General features: G+C 52.7%; 1 protein-coding gene across 1 annotated transcript; it reads right to left on the minus strand.

Moving 5' to 3' along the window:
* Positions 1–75: 75 nt before the first annotated feature.
* RGL3 (ral guanine nucleotide dissociation stimulator like 3) lies at positions 76–19,375 on the minus strand. The gene is made up of 19 exons (XM_007460702.1): positions 19,343–19,375; positions 18,748–18,861; positions 17,913–18,136; positions 17,687–17,740; positions 17,354–17,568; positions 12,377–12,519; positions 12,051–12,266; positions 11,227–11,330; positions 11,042–11,126; positions 10,398–10,442; positions 10,205–10,291; positions 9,969–10,001; positions 9,756–9,877; positions 8,946–9,041; positions 8,777–8,845; positions 8,594–8,690; positions 7,804–7,956; positions 7,601–7,715; positions 76–164 (listed from the first exon to the last, which is right to left on the minus strand). The coding sequence occupies exons 1-19, from the start codon at positions 19,373–19,375 to the stop codon at positions 76–78; spliced, it is 2,094 nt and encodes a 697-aa protein (XP_007460764.1).
* Positions 19,376–19,723: the final 348 nt, after the last annotated feature.

Consider the following 19,723-nt stretch of genomic DNA (forward strand, 5'->3'; position numbering starts at 1 on the left):
GGTTTCTGCGTAGGACCCACTTTCTTGCTGTGTGACCCTGAACAGGTGACTTACCTTATCTGAGCTTCAGCCTTTTCATCTGTAAAATCCGACTTGACACATAGCAAACATTCCAAAAATGTAAGCTACTGATATTATCGTGCTAATCAACATCTCTTCCCAGTCTGGGTAGGAAAATAATAATCATAATAGTGAGTAGTGGTTGAGTGTTTGCACAGTGTTGGGCAGTGCTGCCGGACAGTATGTGTGAAAGAGCCTGCATTTGTAAAATTACATATATTCTGGAGTGTGAGGTTTCAATGTGTTATTTTTTTGCATTTTTTTTTCTGCTTACATTTCTATACTATTGGGATTTTATTTTACAAGGAGTGTGCAGTTCTTTTAATAATCTGGAAAGTATAGAACAAACTATAAAAGCTTTTCACCTGGGGTGAGCTTAAACTGGTATAAACACCCTCCCCACAGAGGTACATGCCTGGGGAAGGCGGAGGGGTTGGTGCTGATACCTACCTCATTGCTGCAGCCTGCCCCAGATTAGCCAATCAGAGAGCTCCATTCCGGGACTTCCCTGGTGGCGCAGTGGTTAAGAATCCGCCTGCCAGTTCAGGAAACACAGGTTCGAGCCCTGGTCTGGGAAGATCCTATATGCGGCGGAGCAACTAAGCCTGTGCGCCACAACTACTGAACCTGCGCTCTAAAGCCCGCAACCACAGCTACTGAGCACGTGTGCCACAACTACTGAAGCTCACGCGCCTAGAGCCCGTGCTCCACAACAAGAGAAGCCACCGCAATGAGAAGCCTGCCCACTGCAATAGAGTAGCCCCCGCTTGCCTTAACTAGAGAAAGCCCACGCCCAGCAACGAAGACCCATAAATAAATAAATTTATTAATTAAAAAAGAGAGAGGGCTTCCCTGGTGGCGCAGTGGTTGAGAGTCCGCCTGCTGATACAGGGGATACGGGTTTGTGCCCCGGTCCGGGAAAATCCCACGTGCCGCGGAGCAGCTGGGCCCGTGAGCCATGGCCGCTGAGCCTGTGCGTCCGGAGCCTGTGCTCCGCAACAGGAGAGGCCACAACAGTGAGAGGCTCGCGTACCGCAAAAAAAAAAAGAGAGAGAGAGAGAGAGAGAGAGAGAGAGCTCCATTCCCTGGAGCACAGTGATTGGTTCAGGGACAGCATGTGACCGAAAGGGATCCAGTGAGTTTCCATCATGGGACTGTTACTGGGAAATGGGGTGCCGCTTTCTGTTGGATGTTGAGGTGAGCAGATGACTAGCCAGAGACATCTTTGCCATTAGGAGGGAAAAAATTGCCTGATGATGAAGCTAATGTGGGCTTCTGAACTGTCTGTTACCTCCACCCGTAGACTCTTCCTCTAACTAGACATGGGGCTCACTCCTTCACTTTACGCAGGCCTCTGCCTATATGTCACCTCCTCAATGAAGCCCTCCTTGCTCGCCGTATTTAAAATAGCAACCCTCGGGCTTCCCTGGTGGTGCAGTGCTTAAGAATCTGCCTGCCAAGGCAGGGGACACGGGTTCGATTCCTGGTCGGGGAAGATCCCACATGCTGCGGAGCAACTAAGCCTGTGCGCCACAACTACTGAGCCTGCTCTCTAGAGCCCGCGAGCCACAACTACTGAGCCCCCGTGCCACAACTACTGAAGCCCATGCACCTAGAGCCTGTGCTCGGCAACAAGAGAAGCCACTGCAATGCGAAGCCTGCACACCGCAATGAAGAGTAGTCCCTGCTCACCGCAAGTAGAGAAAGCCTGCATGCAGCAACGAAGACCCAACACAGCCAAAAGTAAAAACAAACAAACAAACAAACAAATAAATAAATAAAATAGCAACCCTCTAGCCCCACACTCCCCATCAGCCCTTAAACGGCTTAGTAGTAGTAGCAGCCTTTTGCATTCTCTGTACTTATTATATCTGATACGTATTTGATGCTTTGTTATTGATTCACCACCTTCACTAGTCCGTTTTGTTCATTTCTGCATCCCCAGCACCTAGAACAGGGCCTGCCATACAGTAGGAGGTCAGGAAATATTTGTGGAGTAAAAGATTAGTGAAAAACCAAGCTGAGAGATGTAGAGAAACAGTTGACTTTGTGTTAGCCACTGGATAGAGCTGTTCCTGAGTACTTCTGCACTTAAAAAAAAAATAAATTTATTTATGTATTTTTGGCTGTGTTGGGTCTTTGTTGATGCACGCAGCCTCTCTCCTTGCGGCGAGTGGGGGCTACTCTTCGTTGCGGTGCGTGGGCTTCTCATTGTGGTGGCTTCTCTAGTTGCAGAGCACTGGGCTCTAGGCGCACAGGCTTCAGTAGTTATGCCATTTGGGCTCAGTAGTTATGGCTCGGGGGCTTAGTTGCTCCGCAGCACGTGGGATCTTCCCGGTCCAGGGCTCAAACCTGTGTCCCCTGCTTTGACAGGCAGATTCTTAACTACTGCACCACGAGGGAAGTCCTGTCCTGCACTTTGAAAAACAGAAGACGGGGAATTCCCTGGTGGTCCAGTGGTTAGGATTCCATGCTTCCCCTGCAGGCGGCATGGGTTCTGTTGCTGGTAGGGAAACTCAGATCCCACAAGCTGGGCAAACAAACAAACAAAACACAGAAGCCAATGAGAATCTCTTCCTCGGGAAATTGGCATTTGGATTGAGTGTGTGTGTATGTGTGAGTGAGGGAGAGAGGGAGGGAGAGAGAGAAACTGTAAACTGTGATTGTGAGAGGCAATCTAGCCCTGTTAGTAAGTGCATGTGTTCTGATGTATTGCAGGCCATTCAGGTTTGAACCCCAACCTTGCCACTTACCACTTACTTAACCCTCCCTAGTCTCAGTTTTTCATGTATAAAATGGGCATGATAGGGCTTCCCTGGTGGCGCAGTGGTTGAGAGTCCGCCTGCCGATGCAGGGGAAACGGGTTCGTCCCCCGGTCTGGGAAGATCCCACATGCCGCGGAGCGGCTGCGCCCGTGAGCCATGGCCGCTGAGCCTGCGCGTCCGGAGCCTGTGCTCCGCGATGGGAGAGGCCACAAGAGTGAGAGGCCCGCGTACTACAAAAAAATAAATAAATAAATAAATAAATAAAATGGGCATGATAATAGTGCACCCCTCCCTGCCCCCACATAAGGCTATTGTGAGGATTATGAGACAGATTATGTCAACTTCTGAGAACATGCCTTGTGCATTGTAAGGACTCAGTAAGGATAGCAAATATTTGCTTAAGCTAACTTAAGAAGGATGCTGTTACTCACATCTGGTTGGTCTTTTTTTTTAATTAAAACTTAAAAAAAATTTTATATTTATTTTTCATTATTATTATATTTTTGGCTGCGTTGGGTCTTGGTTGCTGCACGCAGGCTTTCTCTAGTTGCAGCGAGTGGGGGCTGCTCTTTGCTGCGGTGCGCGGGCTTCTCATTGTGGTGGTTTCTCTTGTTGTGGAGCACGGGCTCTAGGCGCGCGGGCTTCAGTAGTTGCAGCACGCAGGCTTGGTAGTTGTGGCGCACGGGCTTAGTTGCTCCGCGGCACATGGGATCTTCCCAGACCAGGGCTCAAACCCATGTCCCTTGCATTGGCAGGCGGATTCTTAACCACTGTGCCACCAGGGAAGTCCCGATTGGTCTTAATGTCTTAATACTTAGAGAAAAAAAAAATCCTGTAAAGTAGCGTGCTGTGTGCTTAACTGTTTTTCATGAGGCCCTACATGATACCTAGATTCTTCTAGCTCCTCTCCCACTCCAGACAATGCCTGGGCATCCCCCATTATTTTACCAGGGACAATGTTTGGAACCCTAGGGATTTTTTTTTTTTTTTTTTTTTTTTTTTTTTGCATGTTCCCCAGAATTCTCCCTTTTCCTAGTAACAGCAAATGTAATTTCTATTTACATGCCCTCCCAGACTCCATTCCTGTGATTTGAAATGTCTCTGCCAGCTGACAGAATGAGCACAGGACCCAGGCCTGGCCAATGAACATATCACATTCCTCTGAACACAGTGATTGGCTCAGGGGTGGTTACAAGACACGCTGGTCCAGTCAGCATCTGCTCTGGGACTTTTGCTGGAGCTGATGGGATGAAGGGATTTTCCTTGCATGGGAAGGTGGAGCTGGTGGGATGTAAGCCTGGCACTGCCCCAACGAGGGTGAGGCTGCCTTGGAGTGGGGCAGTAGTCATTTAAATGTCCTTTTGGCTACTGTAATAGAGACCCAAATCATAATGTGATGCCTTAAATAAGATAGGCATTTAGTTCTCTCTTTTGTAACAATCCAAGTAGGAGCAATACAATAAGGCTGCTCCCTGGTCTCAGAGGGCCACACTCCTTCCAGTTTGTGGCTCAGTTATTCAGAGGGTATGAACCACGTACTCCAAGATGATCTACCCCACATCCTCATTCTAACCACCAGGACGCAGAAAAGGAAGGAGAGGACACAACCCTTCTCTTCAAGGGCAGAGCCTGGAATTTACCCACATACTTTCCCTTTACATCTCATTGGCTAAGACTTTGTCATATGACCACATTTTGCTGCAAGGGAGACTGGAAATGTGGTTTTTACTCTGGGTAGCCAGCTAAAAATCAGTGTTTCCATTACCATAGACGAAGGTGAATGGATTTAGGGAGACAATGGACAGTCTCATTCTCAGAGCAAATCAGAGGCAAGAAATTTTGTTACAAAGTCCTGGTGACATCTTTTGAGTCCCTGGATCCAACTGTGCCTGAAGCTGGACCCATGGAACTTTACAATTACACGGGCATTCATTTCCTTTTTTGCACATACCTGTTTGATTTGGGTGTTTGACCACTTGAAACAGAAAGAACCCTGATTAATACAGTTAGATATAAAGCCCCTAGTTGATGTCTGGCAGAGTGGGAGTTCATGAGTCAGTATCATTATTGTTGTTGTTATGATTATGTTGCGGGTGGCCCTACAGCTCACTTCGTCTGTGCCTTCTCTACGTGTTTCTTCATCCTACCCCAGTACCGCTAGCTCACCCCTCTCATCCTCACAGCCCTTAATGACTCATGGGTGATGATGTTATTTGTCTCTGATTCCAATGAAATTTCTTCTTCACTCTCCCATATACATGGCAGAAAAGAATCATATCACCCCAACAATGTTGAGGGAGGGAGTCCTGAACCCTCTGTTTGTGACAGAGACCCCCCTGGATTCAAGTCATGCCTCACCCAACCCCTTTCTTAGGGCTCTTAAGTTTTTCTCTCTCTCTCTCTTTCTTTCTTTCAATTCTTATCTTTTTTTTTTTTTTTTTTTTTTTTTTTGCGGTACGCGGGCCTCTCACCGTTGTGGCCTCTCCCGTTGCGGAGCACAGGCTCCGGACGCGCAGGCTCAGCGGCCATGGCTCACGGGCCCAGCCGCTCTGCGGCATGTGGGATCTTCCCGGACCGGGGCACGAACCCGTGTCCCCTGCATCGACAGGCGGACTCTCAACCACTGCGCCACCAGGGAAGCCCTCAATTCTTATCTTGATGAAAAGTGAACGTGAAGCACAGGCGCAGAACAAACAAGACTGACTCCTGTTTCATAACTTTGATCACTATTTTCATCCACTTCTATCACTTCAGATGTGTCTCCAGCAGTTACAAGATTTCTCTGGGGGAGGGTCTGACCCCTGACACCACACCCCTTTCTATGTTTATGGGATGAGCTCTCCACCAGCCACCCATGGGCTGATGTCTTTGGAATAGGGGTCTGGTGCCAAAAGGGTCAGAGGGATGAGGTCCAATAAAGTTTGGGGAGGGGGGAGTTTACAGGGTATGGAGGACAACGGCCTCTACTGGGGAATGAGAGATTTCCAGAGAAGAGCTCCCTCCCTGCCCCCTGGTGAGAGAAGCCAGGCCCCTTGCTGCCCATGGGGCCCATGTCCTGGAGGAGGGGGAGAACCACCTCAGACTGGGGAGACTGAGGTGGTGTGCCGGGCCCCCTCCTTCCGTCGCAGCACGAAGTCTCCAGGGGCGGCTGGGCTCATTGCGTAGAAGACATTGGCATTGTCAGGAATCAGGAGCTCTGACCAGGGGCGGAGATGATGGTGAAAGGCCCACACAACCTCATACTTCCCTCACAAAGGACCTAGGTAACCTTCCACCATGCACCTTGGAGCCTGAACAACCTTGGGTCCCTTCAGCTAGTGCTAAGCCAACCTCATTCTCCTCTTTGTGAACCTAGACCATGTCCCACTCAAAGCCTGCACAACCTCATGTCTCCCCCCACCTCCAACCCCGTGAACCTGGGCTACCTCCTGCTATTTCCCCCTGGAGTCTAGACAACCTGCACTACAAGCTTGAACAAAGTCAGGCCACCCAGACCAATCAACTTCCTGCCCATCCCACCCTTCCCCTGCAGCCAACTCCCAGCCAAGTTCACGCTGCTCTCACCATGAACTTGGACAACTTCTGACTTCCCACTTCCAGCCTGTACAACCCTCACACTTGACATGTGAACAACCTCATGTATCCTTCCTAATGTCCAGCCAACCTTACATCATGCCCTTTAATATGTCGCTCTCTCTCTGGTTTCTTTTTTGGCCACACTGTGGGGCTTGCGGGATCTTAGTTCCCCGACCAGGGACGGAACCTGTGCCCCTTGCAGTGGAAGCACAGAGTCCTAACCACTGGACTGCCAGGGAATTCCCTAGCATGTCAATCTCTTGCCTCTCTCTCTTTTTTTTTCCTACATTTTTTTCTCCATTTAAAAAACTTTTTAATTGAGGTATAGTTGATTTACAATATTGTGTTAATTTCTTCTGTACCACAAAGTGACTCAGTTATACATATATATATGTATTCTTTTTCATATTCTTTTCGATTATGGTTTGTCACAGGATACTGAATATAGTTCCCTGTTGCCTCTCCCTCTTTTTTTTCTTTTTTTTTTTTTTTTGCGGTACACGGGCCTCTCACTGTTGTGGCCTCTCCCGTTGTGGAGCACAGGCTCCAGACGCGCAGGCCCAGTGGCCACGGCTCACGGGCCTAGCCGCTCGGCGGCATGCGGGATCTTCCCGGACCGGGGCACGAACCCGTGTCCTCCGCATCGGCAGGCGGACTCTCAACCACTGCGCCACCAGGGAAGCCCCTGCCTCTCCCTCTTGAAAACTGGACAACCTCCTACTCACCTGTACACTGAACGATCTCATGCTTCCCTACCCTGAATTTCAGTACCATGTGGCCCTCTCCTATGCCAAGTTCAGGTAAATTCAGAGTCCCCATGCTGAGCCCGGACAAACTCATTTCCCCTCAGATCCAAGCCCAGACCCTGCTTCAGTCTTGTGCTCCACCAGGTTGAGCCTGAATAACCTCATGATTCTACAAATTTAAGCCCGGATGACCTTCTACACTCCCTCTCCACTGGACCCTGGACAATCTCATTTCCCCATAAATCCTAGGACGTCACCTTTGGTGCCCGCTTCCCTCACACTGAGACAGGACAACTTCATGACCCCACCTAATAAAGGTACCAATATTTTTCTGCCTCTTACCCCAACCCTGCTTCATCTCACCCCTACTCTGTGCCAGAGCCATCCCGGTCAGTCTGCCGCCCCCCTCCTGAAGCTGCCCCCCAGCTGTGGCTCCAAGCTGTCCCTGCTCACCCCTGTCCCCAGGAAGGGCTTGGAAGAGCTGATAGTCCTGGGCCCAGGGCTGAGCCACATTGTGCTTTTCCAAGGCTCGCTGCACCACGCTGGGGGCCTTGTCCTGACTAGTGAGCTGGGAAGAGAGGGCGGGAGGTGAGGGATGACAGCCCAAGCCCCAAGGGCAGGGTTGCTACCAGCAGGTCCCAGGCACAGCCCCTCACCAGGATGCTCCGATACAGATTTCCATGGTCATTGTCGATGCTGACTCGGACGACGCAGGCCTCTGAGCCCTGCTGCCCCGGGAGGGAGATGTGAGGGCCACTCAAGGGCAAGGCCAGGGTCCGGGGGCCTGGTAGGTCTGGGCTCAGTGGCAGCTGTAGGCAGTGGGGTGGGGACTGAGCGGTGAGAGCACGAGGCCCCTCCCTCACTGTATGCAACACGTCTTCCTGCACACCCCAAGCCTGGGACATGCAATTAGGGTACATACACAAGCCCACATCTATGCACTCCCATCACATACAGACTTTCACGCCCTGTTACATGAATTCACACATGACTCATGTTCACACACAAGAAACCCTGTGTAACCAGAGAGCGGCAACTGCACCCATTTGCTCACAATTGTTGGATACGCACAAGCCCATGTCCATGAAAAACCCTGCACATGGTCCTGTGGATGTTGTGGATATTCATGCCCGCATTTCCCCTCCAGGTATGCAGATTCCTAGGAAAATGCATATCCGTGCAAAAGTGGGTGATTGCACCCCAGAGTACCTTGTGTCTAGTGGAAGATCTGGTCCAGACCTGAGCATAACTGATGGACAGTCCCTCAGACGGGGCCATGGAAATGCACATGGCTTCCTGGACATATCCCTAGAGTGTTCAGCCAACTGTGCGCATAGTCTCCTGTGTACATACCTAGCCCCCAAATCCTGTACACACACACACACACACACACACACACACAGCCCTGGGTGCCTGCAGTCCCACATGTATACATAGTCCTGGTACCTTGGTGCTGGGGCTCTGGGGCCCTGGAGAGGCCGGAGGACTGCCGGGAGGAGGGTCCCTCGTTCTAGGACTGGATGGGGGGGACGCTGGGGACAGACTGGGGGAGACAGAGTCTGAAGTGGGGTGGCTGCCCTGATCTCTGATCCTGTCCTCTCCAGCCCCTTTAGCAAATGGGATGCTGACCTGGAGGTGGAGGATGAGGGATCCCTGGGACTCCCACCAGGGGATGAGCCTCTCTCTCGGGACAGCTTCCTGAAAATAGAGACAGGGGATGAGGCCGAGACCAGACTCAGTCCCAGGAGCGGATACCATCTCTGCCCACGTCACTCCCCACATACTCCCTGAGACTCACGCACTGAGGCGCTTGGTGAGGCTGATTCGCCGCCGGACGCGTGGGGAGCTGGGGCAGGAGGCGGCCGGTGGCTCAATGACCCGGGAGATGCGGTAGCTGAGGGGTCAAGATGCAGATGGGATGGGGGGGTGGGAAATGAGTTAGAATCGGTCGGGAGCTGGGTTTTGGGTGTGTGTGTGTGTGTGTGTGGGAACAGCCAGGGGTTGGGCACCCAATGTTGGGGTCAGGGTCATTACAGCTGTGGGGTCTTATCAGGGATGAGATGAGATGGCTTGGTTGGCAGGTCACACAGGGGCTTACAGAGTGGGACTGAGGAGTCAAATGGGGTCAGGGATAGAGTTCAAGGTCAGATGATCACTGAGGTCAATTGTTAGGATCATGGATTCAGTAGAATGAAAAGAAACCATTGGGACAGTTGAGTTGGATGCTCTGACATAAGAGTCAGTTGCTCAGAATTGGGGGTCAATGATTGGGCTCAGAGAGTCAGATGGGGGTTATGAATGGGGTCATGGGTCAGATAGGGCCAGAGGTGGGGGAAAAGAAAAGATGGGATGGTTGAATGGAATGGCCAGCTGCATGTTAAAGGTTGAAGTCAGAAAGTCAGATGGGTCAAAGTTTGGGGTCAGAGGTCAACTGGGGCCCTCGACTGGGCCGCAGACAATGCAAGGTGACAGGCTGGGTGGGGGGGTGTCAGGGATCAGGAGGGGGGTCTTAGGAGGAGCTGGAGAGGTGCATGGGGGAGGTGGATCCAGTGTGTGATCCAGGGTCAGCGGGTGGGGGGTTGGTCAGGCCAGGCCACATGTTGGTCACCTCTGCTCCTCGCTGAGCTGGCGCTGGGTGCGCAGGGCAGCCAGGATGGGCAGGTGGGAGCTCAGGCAGTAGCTCTGACAGCGCCTCTGCAGCTGCTGGATGTGGGCCAGGATCTCCCACTCCTGAGGGGGTGGCCTCTGAGACCCCGTCCATGCTCAACCCCCATCCTGGACCCCCCCTCCCCCCGGCATGCCCACCCCAGTGCCCACTTACCTTCCTCCTCTTCTCAAAGTTGATGAGATCCCCCTGGGGGCAAATTTTGTCTGAACTGGAGCCTCCAGGGTCAAGGATCAAGGGTCAAGGTCAGGGGTTGGGATGTCAGGAGCCCCACCGCACTAAGGGGGCTGGGGTCAGGAGCACAAGGCAGGGTCACGGGTGTGAGGTCAGGAGGCCCTCTGTGCTGAGGGTGAGTGAGGCTGGGGTCAGGAGTCAAGGGTCAGGGCTCAGACCTCCAGCATGTCCGGCAGGGCTGTATCCAGCATGACCAGGTCCGTGAGAAAGGTGCCAAGGTAGGGGATGGGGCCTGGGGGCAGTTTCTGTGGCCCCCAGAGCTCCAGTCACTCTCAGCCATCACCGACCCCACCAGGCTCCACCCCCCACCCAGGATCCTGCTTGTCCCTCATCCCAAACCACATCACTCACTGAGGGCAGGCTTCCTGGGGGGGCATTCTCCGCGGTAGCCTCCTCCTGGGGGAAGGGGAAGAACTGAGCAGTCCTGGGGTCTCTTTGCCCCCTCCCTCGGGGAAGATGCCTCCATCACAAGCAGTTGTAAAGGCCATACCCAAGGAAAAGTGAACAGGGAGGGGGAGAGAACAGATAAGCAGCAGGGGGCAGGGCTCACTGGGGATGATGGGAGGTGGGGCTTGTGGGTGCCTTGGCCCCCAAGGCTGGCCTTAACACAGGTGAAAATCTTTGTACCTGGAGATCCCCCAGAAATGCCCTGAACATTGTTGGCACATTTTTTTTTCCAGCTTTTCTTATCAAAGTCAAGTCCTTAGCAGAATTTTTTTTTTTTTCACTCTTTGCTCTGACTCTGGCCTTCAGTGACCTTTTCCCTGTAACTTCTGGTATTTGTTGGATGAATAAATAAGGCAGCCACCAAGTGTGAGCTATAATGAGGGCAGCAGAGGGAGTAGAAACGCAGGGCTGCCCACAAACAAGAGGAAGGTCATTCTCGAGGCATAGGGAAAGGACACTGAATGTTATGACAATGACAAGCAATGCCCTGCTGGGCCCCTGGTCCCCTTCCTGGGCCTGGGATCTGAGGGGTCCTCACCCATCTGTACCTGGGAGAGAATCTCTCTGCTGCTGAGGTGATTGTTCTCATCGGAAAAAATCTGCGAAAGTTTCCTGAAAGTGGATAACGGTTCCCTGAGGGGACAGGAGAGGGGTCAGGGGTGGCCGCGGGGAGAGTCAGAGCTGGCACGAGGTGGGCGGGGCGTCCCGCGCCAGCACGCCGCCCCTTGCTCACCGGCTCAGGGCACCCCAGCTGCGCTTGAGCCGGTAGATGGGGTTAGACTGCAGGGCGGACAGGACGGCGCGCAGGGAGGAGAAATTCCGCAGGTCCCGGCAGCGCTGGGGAGCGGGTGGGGGACCGCTGGTCACACCCCCAAGCCTGAGCTCCAAGTATGATCCACCTTTGATCCCGTGACTTGTGACCCCAGGTTAGATCCTTACGGTTCGCCCCGTATCTGACGAGCTACCCAGATTCAGCCCAGGGGCCCCTCCCCCTCTCCAACCTGCAGTCCCAGCCCCTCCCCCAGCTGCCCCTCCATTCCCTTCCTCTGGCCTTGGCTTCCCGTGTCCCCACTCCTTACTTCTCCCCGGGCCCCAGACGGACCCGTAGCGTCTCTTCTAGACCCAGACTCCTCCCCGCAGCCCAAGTCTCACCCAGGTGTCTACCTTCTTCCCCCTGCGCCTCGCCACGCCCCCACTCTCTTTCCTGGCCCCCATTTCTCCTCTTCCACTCTGCTCAGGCTCCTGCCCCGCTTCCATCCAGTCGCTTTCAGGACCTCTGCCTCCGGCTCTTGGCTTTGGTCTCTCCTCCAAGCCTATCCGCTCCCCAGTGCCCCCATCCCATCCTTATTCCTAGACCAGCCCTGCGTCCCTCTGCGGTCTCAGGCGCCAGTCCCGCCCAGCCACGTCCTAGGCTTTCTCTTAGGCACCTCGCAGCCCCAATCCTCCGAGTATCCCCAGAACCCAGTCCTCGGCCTTCCGCCCGCCCCCGACCTCTCTCTGGCCTCGGTGCCCCATGCCCCCCTCCCCCCCCACCACCACCCCCCCCGACAGGCACACCTGCGCGATGCGGATCCACTTCTCCAGCCGCTGCGCCCTCTGCGGGGCGGCCAGGCCCGGCGACCCGAGCACCGAGCCCAGCACGCAGCCGGTCACCGTGTTGAACTGGGTCACAGTGGCGCGCACAGTGGAGGCGGTGCCTGTGGCCCCCGGCCGGTCCCGCTGCGACCACACGGAACCCAGGCACTCGAAGGGCCGCACGCGCGAGAAGAGCTCCTGCGCGCCGGGGTCGGGGGTGGGTAGGATCTGTGCTCAGCTGGGCATGTCCCCCTTCCCCCTCCTCTACGCCCCGCCCCCTCCCGGCCGCGCCCAGCAGGGATCCTCACCGCATCCATCAGGGTCAGCTGCTCGGCCACGTCGTCTACACTGAAGTCCAGGAGCTCAGGACCTTCCCGCACGAGTCCTTCCACCTCTTCCAAGCAGCCTACCGGGGAGTCTGGACGGGGTATCTGGGCAACCCCTGGATGTCCTAAGGGAGCATTAAAGGGGGTTAAAAACTCTGAAGTTTGAATCCAGGACTGGCTGCGTGACCTTGGGCATCTGTGTCCTCACTTTTCTCATCTGTGAAACAGAGATCTCCTTGAGTGTTTTTAAGAACGTCAGAGCAGCAGTAACTGTTCGTTGAGCATCTTGGGTGGATTAACGGGGAAATTTATACACTAACCCTGCGAGGGAGGTACTATTATGCACCTTTTTTTAATGGGAAAACTGAGGCAGGAATTTGCTCTAACTCACATCTTCAGTAAATGGCAGGGGTCTGAAGCCAGGTGCTCAAAGTCTAGAATAGAAAATAGAGCTTTTTGACTTTGAACCTGTATTAGGATAGGATCCATCTGCCCTTTTCTGGTGGTTAGAGGTGGTATAACCTTGTGGTTAAGGAAAGGCTATCGTCTTTACGTCCCAAGTTCAAATCCAAACTGGTCCACCGGGGTGCTGTGCGAATTAAGCAAGACTTTAAACCTCTCTGTGCCTTGGTTTCTTCACTTGGATTTTTTTTAATCAAATGAAATCACGCATACCAGATGGCTATAAAGTACTCAATAAATATGAATGATTTTTCCGAGGTGGCGGTCAATGGTGGCGCCCCCTAGGGGGACATTTTGGAAGTTGAAATCTTGCCACAAGAGGGGCTAGGCACTCATAGTGAAGAATTGTACCACCAGCCTCCAACTGTCCCTCCAAGAAATTTGTGTCCTTGAAAAACCTGTTTACAATACTTGGCACTTAGAACTCAACTATCTTTGCTCATAAACACTAATTATTTTGGCTCTAGAAAGGCAAGGACTGTGAACTTTGTTTTGTATGGAAATGGCAAGTGTTGTTCACCGTTTTGGAAATTGATGTCACCAACATCTATGCTGCTGCATCTGTGTCGCCAGTGCATCCCCCTGCATTAGTTTCTGGCTGCCATATTCACCACGATGCTATGGCAGGTGAAGGCACTGAACAACTTCCTGATGTCTCCTGGTGAGGCATATGCCCAGACATTGACATACCAACAAGTATAGTTGATTGTTGTGTAAACTGCTTTTGTTTTGTTCCTCCTTCCTATTACAATTCCAGCATCATGTTATTATTTTTAAATTATCTGTGTAAGTCTGTTTAATTATCTGTCTTTCATTTCGTATTAGGACAGGCAGCATTGCAAAATACTACTTTATTTTTATTTTTTGGCTGTGCCATGCTGCATGCGGGATCTTAGTTCCTGGAACAGGAATCGAACCCTGCAGTGGGAGCACAGAGTCTTAACCACTGGGCCACCAGGGAAGTCCCGCAAAATATTAGTTTTTAAAAGTGAGCATAGGGGGAAAAAATTACTCAGCCATAAAAAGGAACGAAATTGGGCCATTTGTAGCGATGTGGATGGACCTGGAGACTGTCACACAGAGTGAAGTAAATCAGAAAGAGAAAAATAAATATTGTATATTAACGCATATATGCGGAATCTAGAAAAATGGTACAGATGAACCTGTTTGCAAGGCAGAAATGGAGACACAGATGTAGAGAACAAATGTATGGACACCAAGGAGGGAAAGGGGGGGGTGGGATGAATTGGGATTGACATATATATACTAATATGTATAAAATAGACAACTAATAAGAACCTGCTGTATAAAAAATAAATACAATAAAATTTTTAAAAAATCCCATAACTTGAGCACCAAAAAAAAAAAAAAAAAGTGAGCATAGGGGAAAAAAATTGCACATAAATCTAATCAAACCTTTAGCTCTTACAGCAAATATGGTGAATAGAGGAACATGCTTCATGTCACCATGAGAAAGCTAACAGGTAAATGGAGAAGAATGTGAGACATTCCTCGGGACAAATGACCCATTATTTTCTCCTAATGCCATTAATCAACAGGCAAAGAGGAACAGTCATAGAAAAAAAGAGATCTAAGAAATGAACACCTGGGACTTCCTTGGTGGCATAGTGGTAAAGAATCCACCTGCCAATGCAGGGGACACGGGTTTGAGCTCTGGTCCAAGAAGATCTCACATGCCGCGGAGCAACTAAGCCCATGCGCCACAACTACTGAGCCTGTGCTCTAGAGCCACAACTACTGAGCCCGTGTGCCACAACTACTGAAGCCCGCACACCTAGAGCCCGTGCTCCGCAACAAGAGAAGCCACCGCAATGAGAAGCCCGAGCACCGCAACGAAGAGTAGGCCCCGCTCGCCGCAATTAGAGAAAGCCCGTGTGCAACAATGAAGACCCAACACAGCCAAAAGTAAATAAATAAAATATATAAATTTATTTTTTCTTTTTCTTTTTTTTAAAACATTATTTAATTTTAGTTTTGGCTGTGTTGGGTCTTTGTTTCTGCGTGAGGGCTTTCTCTAGTTGCGGTGAGCGGGGGCCACTCTTCATCGCGGTGCACGGGCCTCTCACTGTCGCGGCCTCTCTTGCTGCGGAGCACGGGCTCCAGACGCGTAGGCTCAGTAGTTGTGGCTCACGGGCCCAGCCGCTCCGCGGCATATGGGATCCTCCCAGACCAGGGCTCAAACCCGTGTCCCCTGCAATGGCAGGCGGATTCTCAACCATTGCGCCACCAGGGAAGCCCTAAATTTATTTTTTAAAAAAAGAACACTTTAAATGGATCTTTGGTTTTTGGAAGAAACAACTATATAGAAGACAACTTAGGAACAATAGGGGAATTTGAATATGCGTAGTTTTTGATATTGAGTAATTATTGCTGATTTCGTTGGAAAAGATTGTGGGCATGAAGGTTATATACATTTTAAAGTCCTTGTCAATTACCGGTGAGACCCAAAGTATTTGTGTGTGAAGGGACGGTAAGTCTGGGATTTGCCTTCAAATCATCCTGAAAAAAAATTTTTTTTTTTTTGGTCAAATTGATAATCGTGGAAGATGAGTGATGGGTGTTTCAGTATTCTTTACGTTACTTCTCTCTACTTTTCTATACGTCTGAAATTTTCCATGGTAAAAAGTAACCCCCAGGGCTTCCCTGGTGGCGCAGTGGTTGCGAGTCCGCCTGCCGATGCAGGGGACACGGGTTCGTGCCCCGGTCCGGGAAGATCCCACATGCCGCGGAGTGGCTGGGCCCGTGAGCTATGGCCGCTGAGCCTGCGCGTCCAGCGCCTCTGCTCCGCAACGGGAGAGGCCACAACAGTGAGAGGCCCGCATACCGCAAAAAACAAAAAAAACAAAAAAAAACAAAACAAACAAAACAAACAAAAAAGTAACCCCCAAACAAGGATATGAAGGTTCCCAGATCCTGGCATAAAGTCAGTGTTCAATAAATGTTCATTTTCTCCTCTTACCTCAAGAACTCATAGCATAGGGCAGCACTTTCAATAGAATTTTCTGCAGTGGTGGAAATATTTTCTACCTGTGCTGCCCGATGTGGTTACCGAGCACTAGAAATGTGGCCATTGTGACCAAAGAACTGATTTTAATTTTTATTTAATGTTAATTAAGTTCAATTTTAATAGCCACATCGGGCTAGTGGCTACCCCACTGCCCTGTGCAGCTCTGATGACTTGGAATCAGCTGGTGAAATCTTGAAGGCAGAGGAAGAAAGATACTTGGTAACCAGGAGGGAAGATGACGGGATAAAATGTATACAAATAACTCTCACCAGGGGAGAGAAGTGGTTGCTACTTTGTAAAGCAGAGAGGAATGTGGCCAGTTTAAGGATTAAAGAATGGATTAGGGATATAAAGCTCTTGTGACAGGGATCAGATCAAACACAGATGGGTGAAAGATGATACTTTATAAGCAGGATGTAATTATTCAGTAGACAAATCCGTGTTGTAACTGACCCTGGGGGTAGAGTTGGGGACAAGACCAATAGGTTCTATGCAGAAAAATAAGGCAGGTAATAGGACTCAGAGTGGGAGGCTGTATTTGTTGGGAGGGGATCTGAGAAGGCATGTCTGAGGAGATGACAACTGAAAAAAGATCTGAATGAAGTATGTGGATATTTTTCCTTCCCCCCAGAGCTCTCTACAACAGAGGTTGTAGACCTCTGTTGTAGAGGGCAACAAACGTGGCATGTGGGATCTTAGTTCTCTGACCAGGGATTGAACCCATGCCCCCTGCAATGGAAATGCAGAGTCTTAACCACTGGACCACCAGGCAAGTCCCAGCAAACTTTTCCATAAAAGGCTAGATAGTTTGCTGACACCCACTTCACTAGAAAACATCAGTATGATTTATTGTATCGATTTCATTATAAGTGGTAGATTCTAATAGGTAAGAATCTGTGATAACAACAGTAATGAAAATAATACTATTTGCCAAGCCCTCATTACTTGTTTATTTACTTGTCCACTAATTGTCTTCCCCAGGGAACAGGGAGCTCCTGTCCACTGTTATGTGCCCAGAGCCAGTGGCTAAATATCTGTTGAATGAATGAAGAAGCCAGTGAGGTAAGTACTGTCATTGCCCCCATTTTGCAGATAAGGAAACTGAGGCTCAGAGAGCTGATTTATCCAAGGTCGCACAGTCAGCAAATGGCAGAACTAGGATTTGAACCCAGGTCTCTGTAGCTCCTAAGGCAAGTAGTAATAGATGATTTGTAGCCAAAAACACAGGGTATCCTGACCCAATGATGGACTATCTTTGTAGTTGGGATGTGTTGTGTGGGGGGAGGTGATAGACAAATGCCAATACTTTAAACAAAGGGCTATTATCCCCATTTTACAGGTGGAGAAACTGAGGCTCAGACAGAGTTGAGAACCTTGCCCAAGATCTGTAGCTCCTCCGTGAGGGGAGAAGACCCCTGGGGGAGGGAGAATGCCTGTTCCGGACACTACCGGTTCCCCAACCCGCTCACCTGCCCATGTCTGGGACCGCTCCTCTTCCTCCTGCTGTGGCTCAGCATCCTTCAGGAAATCTCCCAGCAGCTTTTCTGCCTCCCGGGCCTCAGCCCCTGATGGGGCTGCCCAGCCCAGAAAGGTGCAAACACTGCCTAGGTCCGAGTGGGCAGGGGGATCCCAGAAATCCTGAGGGTAGTCCCGCAGCCAGGAGCCCAGCACTGACACCACAGCCCTGGCCAGAGGGGTGGGGCCTCAGAGCCCAGCCCAGAGCTCTGGACCTCTGGAGCCCCTGCACTTCAGATCCTTTTGACCTCTATGCCCCGCTGCCCACACCCAACGGGAGGACAAACCTCAGGTTGTTGCTGAAGGTCAGATCTCTTCCCTCTGTCTTCTTGATCTCAACCCTGGAAAGACATCCCCCCTCCGCCATCAGGTGAGGAAGAGGGCGGCTGGAGGGGACTCAGGAGGAAGATTCTGGGGTTGGAGGGGGTGTCCTGGTTCTAAACCGGAGGGGGCAGAGGAGTATCCGGGTGAAGGTCTGGGGTGGGAACATGAGAGTCCCCCGTTGGTACTGACCCCGGCGGCAGGGGCGGCGGCGGCGGTGGCAGGAGAAGGCCCAGCACGCGGGCAGTGGGCACAAAGGCCCGGTGGGTGGCCAGGAAGGCAGGCACGAAACCTGGGTCCTGCTCGCGGTCTCCAGACACCAACTCCCGCACCAGCCGCTCCAGCCGCGCTGCCCTCAGCGCCCGCACCTTGCTGGTGCGGTAATGGAGGAAGGTGTCGGCACCGGGGCTGGGGGCCTGCGGGGCAGGGTGACCGCAGTGAGACACAGAGGAGTGGGCCCCAGCATCCCATTCCAATCGTGCCTTTGGGAAGCACCGATCTTGCATCTGATCCTGTCCATTCTTCTGAATCCTGCCCCCTGAGTTCATTATTCTTCCCCATTGCCCAATCGACCCCCGAAACCCGCCTGGAACCTCCTCATCCGCCCAGGCCCCGCCCTGCCCTCTGCCCCATTTACAAGCCACCCCTACCTCACCCCCACCTCCGCCCCCAGGCTGCTCCCAGCTCTCCTGCCGCGCTTCACTGGCCCGTTCCCAGACTCTCCGCCCCACCTCGCTCTCGCCTGGTCTCTTCTAAAGACCACTCCTTCAGCTCCGCCCCACTAAACCTGGCTTACCTAGGCCCTGCCGTCCAGTTCCGTCCCCAAGTCCTGCAAGTCACCTCGGCCTCACCTGGCCCCGCCTCCTCACCTACCCCACTCACCTGGCCGCCCCTGGGCCCCACGCCATCCTTACCTGGTCGCCTCTAAGCCCCGCCCCTCCTTCGGGCCCCAGTTCCTCCCCTCCACTCAGCCCCGCCCTCACCTGGTCACCTTCCGCTCGGCCCCAGCCTCCTACCCGTTCCTCACCTGGGTGCCCCGAGGCCCTGCTCCCGGACTCAAGCGCTGACTGCGCTGCCGCCGCAGGGAGACACTGTACACCGCGCCGTCTTCGGTCTCCTCGCCCCAGTCCTGCAGCGGCGCCTGGACGCGGAGGCGAGCTCAGGACGCCGCAGGGGGAAGGCTCCCGGGACCACGGCCCCGCCTCTTCCGCGGACTCAAGCCTGATCCCTCCAGTTTTATCCCCCTTTGCCGGCCAGAGTCAGTGAGACTCGGGGCAGGGGTCCAGGCTCGGGAAGTCCCCTCGGCGCTGCGGGTACCCTCCTACCTAGCCCTTGGGAGGATCGGGTGGCATTTGGGGACGTCCCAGGGTCCAGTCTTAGCGAGTCTGTCTCTAGTCCCTCCCGCAGATGCGCTCAGAGACACTCCCGCCACCACCCATCCCTAAAAGGAGCCAGCCACTTCACTGGGTCAGGGGCCGGGAGGCCAGAGGTAGGGACTCCCAGGCTGTTCCGAAGGGTCCGATTTGAGGGGAGAGAGGATCCAAGGGGCGGTCGGGGACCTGGAGTTTCTGGACTTGAGGGTCGCCAGGGATGTGGGGTCCTGGGACCCCAGGTCCCCTTACCAGGGCGAGCTCCTTGCCCGTCGTCCGCTCCATGGTCCGCTCCCGTCCCGCTCTGCCGCGCGGCTGAGTGAGGCGGAAGGGCCGGTCGGGGAGCAGTGGCCGGGAGTCGGGCCGGCGGGGCGGGGCGGCCGGGCAGCGCGGGGGCGGGGCGGGGTGGACTCACTGCTCGCGGTTGCCCCTGCCAGACCCCAGCGCCCAGCCCAGGGCCCTGGGGAAGAGGTCCGAGCTCTCCGGATAAATGTGTATCAATCTGAGCCCGAGAGAAAGGACACCTCTCTCTCTCTCCCAGGGGAGGGCTCTTTCTTGTGTCCCCAGGTGTGGAGGAGCTAATGTGTATAGCTGAGTGGGGTACAGGTCTGCGTCCTCAGAAGGAGAGTCTGC

This window comes from Lipotes vexillifer, unplaced genomic scaffold (genome assembly GCF_000442215.2).
Source record: "Lipotes vexillifer unplaced genomic scaffold, Lipotes_vexillifer_v1.1 scaffold1011, whole genome shotgun sequence".
Lineage (NCBI taxonomy): Eukaryota > Metazoa > Chordata > Mammalia > Artiodactyla > Lipotidae > Lipotes > Lipotes vexillifer.

Excerpts from the sequence above, each read along its gene's own strand:
- RGL3 (XM_007460702.1), bottom strand. The coding sequence starts at position 19,375 with ATGGAGCGGACGACGGGCAAGGAGCTCGCCCTG. Across the intron at positions 7,716-7,803 it reads ATCTGTATCGGAGCATCCTG|CTCACTAGTCAGGACAAGGC; the intron begins GTGAGGGGCTGT and ends CTCTCTTCCCAG. Across the intron at positions 165-7,600 it reads AGCCCTTCCTGGGGACAGGG|ACTGGGAAGAGATGTTGATT; the intron begins GTGAGCAGGGAC and ends TTTCCTACCCAG.